General features: G+C 39.3%; 1 protein-coding gene across 1 annotated transcript in view; it reads right to left on the minus strand.

Annotated features, from left to right (window-relative positions):
• Positions 1-3316: 3316 nt before the first annotated feature.
• Positions 3317-14133, minus strand: part of SPATA16 (spermatogenesis associated 16) — a gene marked incomplete at its 3' end in the record, with an annotated part of 224303 nt that continues 213486 nt past the window's right edge. The window contains exons 7-9 of the mRNA XM_008583058.1: positions 13513-13625; positions 7429-7593; positions 3317-3400 (exon numbers count right to left, since the gene is read on the minus strand). Of these exons, the coding sequence (XP_008581280.1) occupies positions 3317-3400; positions 7429-7593; positions 13513-13625 (362 nt within the window). The remainder of the gene's footprint in view (positions 3401-7428; positions 7594-13512; positions 13626-14133) is intronic.

Raw genomic sequence — 14133 nt, forward strand, 5'->3', positions numbered from 1 at the left:
GAGCCATCTTGGAGTCCAGTCCATTTTAACCTTCAGAAGACTCCAGCCCCATACACAGAAGCCATTTGACTGAACATAAGGGACACTGAGCAAGAGCCACCTGGTGGAACATGATCAATCCTTAGAACTGTGAGGTAATACTGAATTGCTATCTTAAACCACTACATTTTAAACTGCAATAGGGGCAAAGTAAGAAGCCATAGGCTAAGTCTGTTATGAACATGAGTATCAAAAACACTAGCTTAGAGGGAGGTGGAATTGGTAGTTGTCGACAAGACGTAGACAGATGTCAATCTCTCTTCCACCTTTTTTGGTGGTCTCTAGAGTTTAATAATTGGACTGTTATTCCATTATCATTTGGATTTGTAAATACAAATCTTTTCAGTACAAATGCAAATATTTCTGGAAGGGATAATGCTCTAAAGCAGAGTACAATAAACTTCTTCTCTATAGAGCCAGGTAGTAAATATTTTAGGCTTTGTGGGCTATCCCAGTCTTTGTGTCAATTCCTCAACTTGGTCAAGTTGACATAGACAATATATAAATAAATGGCATGGCTGTGTGCAATAAACTTTCTTGACAAAAATATGTGGTACGCTAAATTTAACCTTCGCACGGTAGTTTGCTGACCCCTGTTCTAAACAATTATTTCTATAGCCAACAGAGACATTTGATCATATTGTTTGATTATCATCAGCATTGGGTTAGGTTAACCTCTTGCCCCAACCCCTCTTACCAGTCTCTCTTAGTCTCCTTTGTAGGCTTCTCCTCCTAAGTTTGAAATCTGCTCCTCAAGCCTCCCTTCTCTCTTTACACTACACATTCTTTCTCAGTCATGTCATCCACTCAAATGATTTCAGATAACACTGATTTTCCAATGAGTAAGAAATCTCTATGTCCATTCAGTCTTTTATTCAGAACTCCAGGCTCCTGTATTTCTTGACAGCACCCCAAGTTCAGTGCACTTTTGTGCTAGTTACTAACCTATAGTCTCTCAACTCCAAACCCATCCTTCTATAGTCATCTCTGTGATGCTGTGGCTGGGGCTCTGCAAACCCCACTTCTGCTTTGCCAATTGTCGGTCTCTGTCAATAGGGGGCGCTAGAGGAGAAAGAAGGAACCTGTTCCTTCCTCTCCGCTTTCTGTTTATTTCTGTCTGCTTGGGGGTTCATGGGAGCATCTCTTCAGTGAACCCTCTTCAATCTAGAGACATACATTCTTTTCTGTGGTAGTCTAGTTTTTCCAAGAATTGCAGAATTACTGCCATTACCCCCCAATCTCCCACCCCACAGCACCTGTGCGTTAGTGTCCCCTCCTCAGAGGCCTGGGTCCTGGCCCTTCAGCACCCCTTCTCCAAGCCCAGAGGCACCAGTACCAGCTGAGCAGCATCTACTAGTGGGGGTCTGAGTTTTGGCTTAGCAGGGCCCTGCTCCAAGTTTCTAAGTTTTGGACATTCCAGCCTCTTTGATCCCCAGCAGTTAAGGGGTGGTAGCTGCTTTCTTTAATTACATCCTCCTTAGTTTTCGAAGTCACCTAGTTAACACCTCCATAGTTAGTTAACCACTGTTTATATTTAATTTCCATTCAAGTGTATGGTGTGGTTTCTGTCTCCCAACCAAAATCTAAAGGAGTTAATAATATTAACCAAAATCTGCTCCTGTGACAATGTTTCTTTCCTCAGTAAATGGCGTCGGCAAACCTCTCCCTATCCGCTGCCCAACTGCTCAAGCAAACATCTGGGAATCATTCTTAACTTTTTCTATTCTCTCAGCTCCCACATCCCATCAGTCGATAAGACCTATAGCTGTGGCTTCCTGAATATTTCTTTTCTTTTGGTGGCTGGCCATTGAATATTTTTTATATCTGTGTCTCTCTCCTTCTCTGTGCTCACCATCTGACCAAGCCACCATCATGACTCACCTGGATGACAATCACGGCTTTATGACCGACCTCCTCATATCTATGTAACCCCTCAATCTGTTCTCCTCGCCACAGCCTAAAGGTGTCCCCAGAACATTTTCTAGTTAAAATATACTCTGAAACATTCCAAATCCTTAACTTAATTTATAAGTCCATTGTAATTTGACTTCTTAAGCCTCTGCACTTCATTTTGAAATATGTTCTTTACTCTTTTGTTAGTTTTTGAGTATGCCATGCTTTCTTTGCATTCTTCATGCAAACTGTTTTCTCTGTTTGGAAATCCTCCCTTTCACCTGGATAACTACTACACATCCTTTAAATGTTGTATAAATATCACTTTCTCAGAGATGGCTTTTCTGACCTCAGAACAGGTTATTCTCTGAATATCCCTTTCTTTTGTAATATTCAATAAACTTTAAGTAGCTATCTAGATGGTAAGGCCCATATAAGCAGGGGCCATGTCTGTCTTGCCCAACATGATATATCCCTAGTGTTCTTTCTGGCACAGTAGACATTCAACAAATATTTGCTGAGTTCATTTGTTTTTTGCTTGCATGTTCTCTCTCTCTCTCTCTCTCTCTTTCTCTCTCTTTATATCATAGGGCCTCTGAGTTGATTACAGAAGACACAAGCTTTCTCTGATGCACCAGAATCCCTCAGGGCTGGCTGTTACCTCTTGAACTAAAGAAGTAACACTTTTGGTTTGCTTCTGACACCAATCTCTCTTGGGTCTTACAGTGATTGGAGGAGTCTGAATGGGAGTAGATGGATCAGAATTTCCTACCTTTAGCTGGACTGGAGACCCAACAATACCGACTCTTACATTTTCAGAGAGTCCTATAATGTCACACAAGTCTCTTGAGCACCTGGGGCCAGGTGTATGTTGGTGCTTGCTGCATTGACACTCCGGTAGCCAATAAAAGAGATGTTCTTCTCTTTCTAACAACCAGTATGTTACTCCTCCACCAAAACCATCAATGTGCTACTTTCCTTGTAGTTCCCTGAAATGTACCCACTATTCCTAAAGTGACCAAAATGAGAGAAATAGTTGAGGAGTGGACTAAAGCACTGATGAAAGGATTTAAAAATTATAGTAACAATAACAAAGAAGCAGATAATGAACATAAAATATGAAAATGAGCATGATAATAAAGAAGAATCATGAAAGCATGTGACCACAGTCTGCTGGAAAAGAAGCGATCGTGAGGCAACAGATGAAATAAATGCATAGTCGATTGTGGTCACACTTCCAGGGAGAGAGCTGCATTTATTTTAAAAGAAAACAATAAAAAACAACCCTAAGAACTTTCATTTTTTATCTTCTAAGCAGATCTGACCCAAGATGGGCATTTTCTTTGAGAGGAACATGTCTTTTTCCTTCGGCTCAAAGTTTTACCTTTTGGATTGTATTCCACACACACTCTCTGTCGTTTCTTCTTCCTTCAAGGGTGTCCATGGCATCTGCCATTAGCAACTGCAGCTGTGGCACCGAGATAAAAATTATCAGTGTGGAATTCACATGGAAATAACTTCTCTGAATACACAGATTAAAACCTAATTAAAAAATCATTTGTACACTGATGATTTTATTACTCCTCTTTCGTATAGTGAACACTGCCACCTCATTTCTGCTTCAGTCATTACCGGGTATTATTGCAGGTATAAAATACTGAAACAATGAAGAGATTCTTCTCAAAAATTTGTAGAAAACATATAGGTTTTAACGTAGTAAGTGTTGATGTTTTGTTAAAAACAGATTTGGATTGTAAAGAATGCAGGCGGTAGTTAATTCTCTCAGGAAACGCCATGTAGTACATGAACGCATTTTAGTATTTTCTCCTGAGGCTAATGCATCATAATTCTAGGCTGCATGCAAAAGCTCACCAGAGGACAATACTAAAATTGTGCTGTTTTATTGCCTCTTAAAGAATCTAGCTCATTTAAGTTCTTTTACTATTCTTTTCTTTATTAAAATTTTGAAATAACCAAGTTTTTAATTAGTTTTTTAGGTTCCATTCAAAGGCAAGTTTTAAACATTCCACCTGTAAAGCTAGGTGACCATGCTAGTTGTCAGGATCTTTTACCTGCTGATAATCCTGTACCAACTGGGTCAATTGCCAAGCTAGGGCTGGGTCTGGAGCTCCCAGACCCCTCAAGCCCATTCACAGACTGAGTCACAAACCCTTCGCATGCCAGGCTGGGTCACCAGACTCCTTCACACAGGTCTATGAGCTAGGTAACTGGCCAAAAGGTCCTTGGAAGCCGAAGGTGATGCCTGCCTTCCTGCTTCACTAAATCTCCTATCTCTCTCTCCCTCCCTTCCTCTCTCTCTCTCAAAAACACAAGAATAGCAACAAAACTAAAAAGATACATTGGTGTGCATGAACACTAACTCCCCCCCCACAATTTGCTTACAAAGAATGCTGAACCACACCCAACTGGACCTGAGGTGAGGGCCCTGACCAAACTATTCTATTTCCCCAATACTACCTACCCTTTGCCCAAAATAAGCACCAGCCATATTTCAATTTAAAAGAATCCTATATGCATGATGCGTATGTGGCTGCAAAGTAATGAAGCTGCATCAGACCATGTGATATTCAAAGGCAAGAGAAAAAAGTTCTCTGAAAAAAGAACAAATACCAGTTCAGTTCACTGTGGTATCAAACACCATGAACTCTTACATAATTTTTCTGTGCTTTAGGTATTGCAGAGCTTAAGTAGGAGGGCAGAGAATTGACTCACTCAAAAATCTTCTATGGAGCAGCACTGTTTTTATAGAAGCATACAAGGTATTACTAGGATTTATTTTAAAGGTTAACCCATACTTGGAAATTGAAAAGTAAAATCTGCTACTTAAGGTGATAAAATCCTGCAAGATACATAATTTTTAAACATTTGGCTTGTACCTGTACATCCATATATATTTAAAATTTTTTTCTGGTGGATATATAAATTATGAAAATATCCTTTGAAATCCCATTTTGCAAGGTTTCAGATGGGGAAAAATTGCATGTTAAAGAGGGATGTCAATAATGCTAGTTTGGTGCTCTTTGTGTACATTTTGAAAAATAAGTATTTCTAAGAAAAAAAGGTATAGAAGTGTGGTTAAGAAGTCTTAAGTGAAGAGAACTCCCCTGTATTTTTCATTTAAATCTTGAATGTGCTTTTCAGGAAGACAGGATCAACATTTTGCCGGCTTTTTAAATTAACATTTTCTTTGCTTCCTCTTATCTCAGAGGAGCATTAATCATCTAAAATTGGCTATAATATGCACTTTGAAAGCTCCATACTTACCACACTCCTGAATGCCTTATGAATGGCAGGATAAACAGCCTTTTAGAAGGCGTTCTTCTGCACACAGCCATAAAGGTTTAGAAAGTATTATTGCCAGTTTTGACTTAGTAATTCCTTGATTAATAGACTTATTTCATAGTTTTCATCTTTAGTATGCATAGTTTTATTGTTTGGCTAGTCAGACCATTTCATATGCTTACTTTGAATATAAGTATTTATTTAATACATTTAACAGGTTCAAATGAACATTATAAATGTTGGCAGCTCATTTCTTGATTACATCTTTAAAAGCTCAAAGCGGGAGGGTTCCTTTAGTTATCTGAAAATTACAGGTAATCAGTTTGGGCTGTTCTCCTCCTTGCTATGTGAATTCAATTCAGGTTTATAATTAGTTTTAGCTACTCTCAATTAAAGCTTCAAAGTAAAGAGCTCTTTCCTACAACACAGTACTATCTCCATATAGACTAAATTTTACCTTTCCTTGAATGGGCAGCACTCTATTTAGTAATTGTTTTTCAAATGAGGTGCTATCATTTCTAATATTAATTATGGTTATTAATATACACATCTGTTTGAAGATTGTTTCTGTGAGATATTCCCTTAAGTTTTTCCCTGGGTCTGTGTAAGGCTAATGTGTCTGGCTTACTGAATTAACTGGTCAATTCAGTTTTAAAAAACTGCTATTTTGACTACCTACATTCTCCCTCTAAATGTAGTAGAGTGTGAGTGTGTTTATGTGTGTGTTGGCACCGCCAATATATATTTGAGTATGGTAACACTAGAAGTGACTAAGAAAACTCTAAAGACCACTTTGTAGACTTGTTTTTCTATATAGCAATTACTCTTTTGTTCTCTCACTTATTCATAGAAGAGAATTATATATTAATTAACATATCGTCTGGTTGGGTTAGGGCTCACAGACCCTCCAAACCCATTGTACAGACTGGGTCACAAACCCCTCATATGCCAGGCTGGGTCCCCAGACCCCTCCCATACAGGTCCATGAGCTAGGTAATTGGGAAAGATCCCAGGAGTTGTTGGCAGATGACATGAGCTCAGCTCTCAGCTTTCTCAGAAGCCTTCAGCAGCAGCTGTGCTGGCCTCCCGTAGCATCCTGGGGGCATTGGCAGCAACAGTCTTCAGCAGCAGTAGCAGCCTCCCTGGGGCCCCCCGGGGCCATCCCAGGGTCAGGGGCCACTGTGGATCAGAGCTGTTTGTCCTTTATACTTAAGTCTGACAACCCAGGACACTAGGGTGCACATGCACAATTACGTTAGACAATAACCAAGGAAAACCCAGGCGCATGTGCATATTTACATCAAATGTTCGGCAAGACTCTGGACATCTGAGGGGCCTTGACCATTTTTCCTTCACTTTCCCTACATACATCTTGGAGTTTAAGAAATGATTTATTAAAATCTCACTTTACTTAAAACAAGAAGCCTGACACACAATATGAATAAACTGCCCTCTTCTATTTTCCTATACATCACAAAGTTCTTGCTATAAAAAATAGAAGCTAGCCAATGTTAGCAAAGAAAAACCAGACATGCACCTTCCTACATTTTCTAGTTTCTTCATTAGAATGCTTTATGAGGATTGCGGAATGTCAGGCTAGGGCTCACAGACCCTTCAAACCCATTGTACAGACTGGGTCACAGACCCCTCATGTGCCAGGCTGGGTCACAGACCTTTCACATACAGGTCCTGAGCTAGGTAATTGGAAAAGATCCTGGGAGCTATTGGCAGAGTTGACAGGTTCATTCCTGAGCCCAGTCCTCAGCCTCCTCAGCAGCAGCAGCAGCAGCAGCAGCAGCCTCCCAGGAACACCCTGGGGGCCCTGGCGGCAGCAGCAGTAGCAGCCCCCTCACAGTCCCCTCCCTGGGGCATCCGGTGGGCAGGAGGTGCCACTGTGAATCAGAGCCTCTTGTCCTTTATATTAAGTCCAATAAACCATGACACCTGGGTGTGAGTCAGACAACCCAGGAACACCTGGGTGCATGTGCATGGTGAACATTTACATCAAATGCTCAGCAAGATTCCGAACCCCCAAGGGAGCCTGACCATTTATCCATTTCATTTTCCCTACAGAGAGTTTGCCCTTAGACTACACTTAACTAGCACAATTTTATTTTATTTTTTTAGAACACATCACTTTTCTGTTGGCTCAGGGCCTGTGAAAGGCTTAAACAAATCAAAACAAATGCTTACCAATTCTGCCTCCTGTTGACTGATGTCCTGTAGATAGGGAATGGTTGCTAGTTCCGCCATTGCTTGACTGATCACCTGGGTCTGCTCCTTCACTCTCTGCAGCTGGCTGAGGAGGTTGGCGTATTGCAGCTTCTCCATCACACCTGAGCATGCACGGAAACTTCCCTAGTCTCACAGCAAAGGGAAATGCTTTAGACCCACAGAAATAGACCTCTCCTTGGAGACTGAAGTCAGGCATTGTTATAATATATTTACATCTTTTGAAGCAGTGGTTATCTAATACAAATAAATGTTTCTTTCCTTCTGTAATTTTAGAGAATTGCCTATACCCTTTTTTCAAGTAGGTACATAAAAGGGAGCCCTTCTGCCGACTGTCGAGATGGGTTTGCTGGTTGTCCTACATTAGCCAGCTAGGCTGAGGGGAAAAGAAGGGACTGAAATTGAACCTGTGCTCCACTCTCCCAGTGGAGATCCCACAGGGCTATGTCTGCTACAGGGGGCAACTGCATCTACATCACCAAAGCATCAGAAGAGCTAAGAGGTGTCTACTATCTTTTTATATATATAAAATAATTTTATGCATGTTGAATCCTGAAAAATGTTATGTAAGTTAAATGCTGTTTATCCCAATGGCTTACATTGGACTTCCAGCTCTGCCTTTATCTTTAGTTCACGTTGGATGGCCTTGTACACTGGCTCTTCTTGTAGTACTTCACTCTGGCTTCACTCTGGCTCCTATGACTATCCCAATAATTGACGTGATTCATCTTGAAACAGGCTACTGTGCACATTTGTAAGGACCACCAACCACCATGAAACTATGCATATTTGGGGCTTTCTTAAGATGGGGTACACTTTGAATAAGGCAGCCCACCCATGTGTTTGCTACTGCAAGAGGAGATATATAAAAGAGGAGACATTACCTTCTCTAAAAAGTTTAATACAAATTGTAATGCTTGACAGGAGAGACAAAGATTGTCATAAAATTCTCATGTGTATCTTTAGGAAAAAGTATGACATAAGAGAGCATATAAAGGCTAAAATAAACATCTTGGGTTTCTGCTATGTTTGAAGAGTGATGAGAAACAGGAGGTCGCAGGAGGACTTAGTCTGGTGATTGCATTCCACAGCCTGGTGCTTGGAAGAGGAAGGCCAGTGGCCAGTGCCCCTTTATGGCAGGCTCCACCTGGACCTCCTGCACCAGGAACACTAGGCTTGTTTGTTAACTAGGCAGTTAAACTGGGTCCTGAGCCTCTCTCAGTAAATCACAATCTCTTGATATGTGGATCAAGAAATGTGAATCATAGCCAGGTTTCTCCCCAAATATTAAAATATCTCAAACAGAAGTTTGAGAAGAAATCACTATTTTAAAGCTTAGTATCTGAATAAGAACTATTTTAGTTTGTGCATACTTATGAAACAGAATTTCTTCCAGAAATCAGAGTAAATGTGGACATATCATTTCTCTTTCTTGAAAGAGAAACTCATCTAAGGAGAAAAAATGTTAGAAATTAACATTACCAAAGAGCATCTCAACCTCAACTTGAAATTAGAGAGCAGTTCTTTCTGAAATGTCATGCTCATATTTTGATTGACAGTAACCTCTAGAAGCTGGCATTTTTCTAGAATCTTGGAAATTAATGAAGGTTAGGCACCATTGCATTGTATTTGCTTTATTTCTCTCTAACCCCTATCTATGCTGTTCAATTAAAGTCTTTCTATTTGCACTAATTTGTTCTTTCTGATTAATCATTTATCTGAAAATCTATAAACTTATAGGAGCGGTGATTACAAATGGTGGATTTGGGATTCCTTCCTCGAACTGATGAAATAGCTAGCCTACCCATTCAGTTTAAACATGCAGCTAAACAATGGCATTCTGTTAAATAGAGGAAAGCAATTTGGAGGTAAAACAGTTTTCTTTCTGAAGAAAAATCGCTTTCTTTGTCCTTATTTAAAATAAACAATGGGGCTAGTTGTAGGAAAGTGGTGTAGTGACTCAACTCCAAAGAGCAGAAACAAGTGCAGCCTGCTCAGGAACATAATCCGTCAGTGTAATTTTCAAAACATCAGGAAAATAAAAACAGTGGAAGGCAGCAGTGCTTTGTCAGCTTGATTGTTGGACGCATAACAAACCAGGAAGTGCTTTATATGAATAAGACACTAGGGAAAGGATGTAGTTGACTGTTAACCCATCCTTCCCTCACCCCAAGCCAAGTGCAGTTTTGGTTATAAGGAGACTGTGGATTAATATTTTTACCTGTATGAGACAGGGGTTTTTGAAATACAAAGTGAAAAGAAATAAAAAATTAATAAGTACCACCAGCAGGAATGTTTTAATGCCGCTGCTTTAAGAAAATAAAGGAAATAATGAAAAATGAAGGAATTAGTTTAAACATCTAATGCTGGCAGAGACTGAATCTAAAGGTAGATAGCCCTCCCAGTGAGACTTTAGGAGTCATCAAAGGGCTCCTTAGCTGCTGAAGAGAGTTTATTAAAGTGACCAGGATCAAAGCCAAAATCTCACAGGGATACAATGAAGGTTAGATAAATAGCAAGTTCAAATGAAGGCTTCAGCCAGGGAATTGCCTGGGTTTAATACAGTTATGAGTAGATGTTTGACAAGTAAGTGGCACTATATAATACCACTGTAAAGCAGAGTCTAAATATTTGGGATGTATTTTCACTTGGCATACCATATAGAAACATTAATTGCAAAAAAAAAAGAGGTAGGAAACACACATTATTGTTCATTTCAAATATGCATATGTAAACATTTTTTATGCTTCACTTGGAAGAAATTAAAAGTAAAATTAACGAGGCATTAAAAACATGGTTAGTTAGGTCATTTTTTGGCAAGTCAGACTGTGAAGGAGTCTTCATGCTTGGCAGGAGATTTTATTATTTTAACTCTTTAACATTTAACCCAGGAAGCACAGCACATAAGGTTTGAAACTGACAGCAGCCAATAAAGTTAATGAATGGAAACACATAGTGTCATCCAGTAGCATGCGAAATAATTAAGACAAAAATCCAGAGTAGGAAAGATACACTAGAGCAGGGTTGCTGGTTGCATGGGGTTGATGTTCAGTAGGATTAGAAGCCAGCAGTAAGGTGGGTAGAATGTTGTAGATTATAACTCTTAAAATGCCAGAATCATCCTTGTTTGGCCATGTGTTGTGTGCCAGAGCAGTCTATAAAGATAAGGAAATGAACAGCAGAGAGATAAAGGGAATCATGGTCTGAGACATAGAACCCTCCCTCAGACCAGGAAAGTCCTTTGTCTTCTTCACCTACTGTGTCTAGCACCTCATGGCAAGAGGCGAACGTTTATGTTCCCTAGGAAGATTTTCACAATTAGTTTTCTGAGTCTAATTTATTTGTACACTTAAATGTTCAGTTTTTAAAACTGAATCCAGATATGAAATAATTGCTTCGTTGTTTTATGTATGCTTTGCCTCCAATAAGGATCATGAATTTATTTAAAAGAGATGCAATATGTCTTAGTGAAAGAATACTGGAACAATATTTTGAAATTCTGATTTCGAGTCTTAGCTCTCAAACCCCTAGCTGTGTGAACATGAATGTATCACCACTCTGAGCCACAGTTTCCTCAGTGGTAGAGGGCAGGTGACATAATGTCACCAAGTTGTAATAGTCACATGAAATAACATGAGGGAAGATGCTTTTTAAGTTGTGCTTCTCTTAAACCCTAGCTCCAAAGCGGAACTTTCTTCCTGCAGTCAGCACCTAGTTAATAACCAGGACTTTTCTAATATGTTTGAGTTAAGAAAATTTCTTGACTATGAAATATTTCAGGGATTTGGAAGGAAGAGTGATTTGTTAGCTTTAGAAAAAACTTTTTGCTCACTTTATATTTAATATGCTTGGGGTCCCTAGGAACCTTCAGGCTCAGTCACTATTAAATCTTTTTGAGACAATTTTCCAGAAACTGTTATTTCTTATAGAAGCGAAAATAGGAAAGTAGATGAAATTACTTACAGTTAGCAAAGTAGTACTGAGACTCAGTCTAAAGAACACCGATTTATCAATAAGATAAATCTATTAATTATTATTACTATTATTTATTGTTATTATTTTTTAAAAAGGTGACCAGTAAGGGGATCTTAACCCTTGACTTGGTGGTGTCAGCACCACCCTCTCCCAAGTGAGCCACGGGCTGGCCCTTAATTATTATTATTTTTTAATCTCCTTTACAGGCACATAAAGATACATGCATTTACAAATTTCCACGTGGCTAGAATGCCCTTTGAGAGGTGAGAAGATGATGTGTTCAGAACACTGAAGAAGAGTATAATGCCTAGATAGGCCTAACCTGCGTTCTTAACAGTGAGAGCTGAGCTGGCAGCAGGAGATGTGGGCAGTTTCCTGACAGGTAACAAGGTCAGGCAGGCATCATCCCAAACGACCAATGGCACCAATGGATCACCTCCACAACACCCAGCACATGGGCTCTGGTAGGCTAGCCATGCACAAAGGTGAAGTGATGCTACGTGGTGACAGTTCCTGTTAGCAAAGCTTCCACTGCTACAAAGAGCCTGATGATGACAGTAATGATGCATGTAGGTCTCTAATTAGAATGTGAATGTTGGTGTGGATGTGCGTGTTTGTGTGTGTGTGTGTGTGTGTGTGTGTGTGTATGTGTGTTTGACTGGAGGAGGTTGTGCTAGAGGGTGAATGACAGAACAGGGCCTAAAATTTGTAGTAGAGCCAATGAGATTGCTATGGATTGAGTATTTGTGTTCCCTAAAATTCGTATATTGATGCCTCAACTCCCAGGGTGATGGCATTGGGAGATAGGGCCTTTGGGAGGTAATCAGGGTTAGATGAGGTTATGAGGCTGGGGCCCTCGTGGTGAGATTAGTGTCCTTTTAAGAAGAGACACCAGAGAGCTTGCTCACTCTCTCCACCATGTAAGGACATGGTGAGAAGGCAGCTGTCTGCAAGCTAAAAAGAGTGCCATCATCAGCACCTGGCCATGCTGGCACCCTGACCTTTCAGCCTCCAGAAATGTGAGGAAATACATTTCTGTTGGTTAAGCCACCCCTTTCTATGGCATTTGGTTATGGCAGCCTGAGCTGATTAAGACAGAGATGGATGTCTAATTAACAGAAATTAACGGAGATAATAGAGTGAAACATGGTTGCAGTAAAGGTGGAGCTGTGTGTTAGGAAAGTCAGTAAAAATGTGCTTTTGTTTTTGTAATGCATAGAATTACAAGTCATGCGAACAGATTAGGTGTTTTATAGCTTTTCTAAAATGCTAAGTAATATTATTGAGCATATAAACTGCTGAGCAGATGTTAAGGTAAGCAGTTGTAAGGTAAGAATCATCGAATCAGTGATGTAATACAAAAGCCACAAGAAGAAATTCTTTAAAATTTCCAATTTACAGGCTTTTTGAAAAATATTAAAAGAGTAGAAACCTGCAGCCTATATAGCCTGTTAATGAGAAGTTCTCTTTATACACTTTCAGTACAATGGCTTAAATTTTGTAAAATAGCACAGCATAATTCAGGTCTTATTTTGGGGTTTTTAAGACTGAAAAGTAAAAAAGACATTTTCACTGGATCATAGAAAGGGATTAGGCAATTTACCTAAAGGCTGTACAAAGATCAATTGTAAATGTCTAGAGCGGCATCCAATTCATCAGTGTGGTGTGGAGGTACTAGCTCAAAAAGTTCTGAATTCTTGCATAGGTAATGAAATTGTTATATGCAATAGCTCAAAAAATGAAATAGGAAAAACATTGTGCTTGCTAAAATTTTGTTCTCCATTTGAAATGAGAAATCCACTGCAAGCCTGAATTAGATGGGAGACACAAAGAAAAGGCTCTTTAAACATATGCCAGCCTAATAAATGCTTGAAATTGCAAATTGTAGCATTATAATATATTTTAGAATATAAAAGGAATAAAATCATTAGCAAAAATTTGCTTGGTTTTGCAAACAAGATTTACTGTGAGTGTTTCTAAAATTCCCCAGCACTTGCAATATTTGCACCATAAACTTCTAGAATTTTCTAATATTTGTACATTGGACAAATATAAGATTCAAATACCTACATTCAATTGGGTGCTTCCAATAAAATCCAATATTGGTAAGATTCGCTTCCCCATTGTCTCCATGTGTCTCACTGTGTCTTCTCTGCTCAGCAGACCAAAGGGAGTTTTATATTCTAAAAATCATAACAATAAACTTCTATAACTATTTCTTCCAAACTTCCATTTCAAAATGCATTCTTTAGCAAGCTATAAACAGATATCTCAATATTAACAGATATGAAATCTTTAATATCAAAACTAGTCTCATCCCAAGACCATATGTATAGCAGTGAAAGATCTATGAGGAGACAGGCAGAGGAGACACTGCCCTTTAGAGACTATCATTTATTCATTTTGTTGTGTTTCTTGATTGAGAGATCCGAGAGACAGTTTATAACAATTCACCTATCTCTGCAGAATATGTTTTTCCTGAGTTGTGGAAAAATGTTGTCATAAATGTGTCTGATTCTTGTCTTGTTCCTCCCAGGTATTATTCAAGTGTTCAGATCCCACTGACTTTGAATGTAGCTCGAAGTTCAGATAAGCCTCAGAGGACACAGCACCAGACAAAACACAGATTCTTAATTATGCAGTTAGAGCTGACAGAATAAATTCAACCTGGCCATGAATTCAGCCCATAAA

The sequence above is a fragment of the Galeopterus variegatus genome, unplaced genomic scaffold, assembly GCF_000696425.1.
Source record: "Galeopterus variegatus unplaced genomic scaffold, G_variegatus-3.0.2 Scaffold2815, whole genome shotgun sequence".
Lineage (NCBI taxonomy): Eukaryota > Metazoa > Chordata > Mammalia > Dermoptera > Cynocephalidae > Galeopterus > Galeopterus variegatus.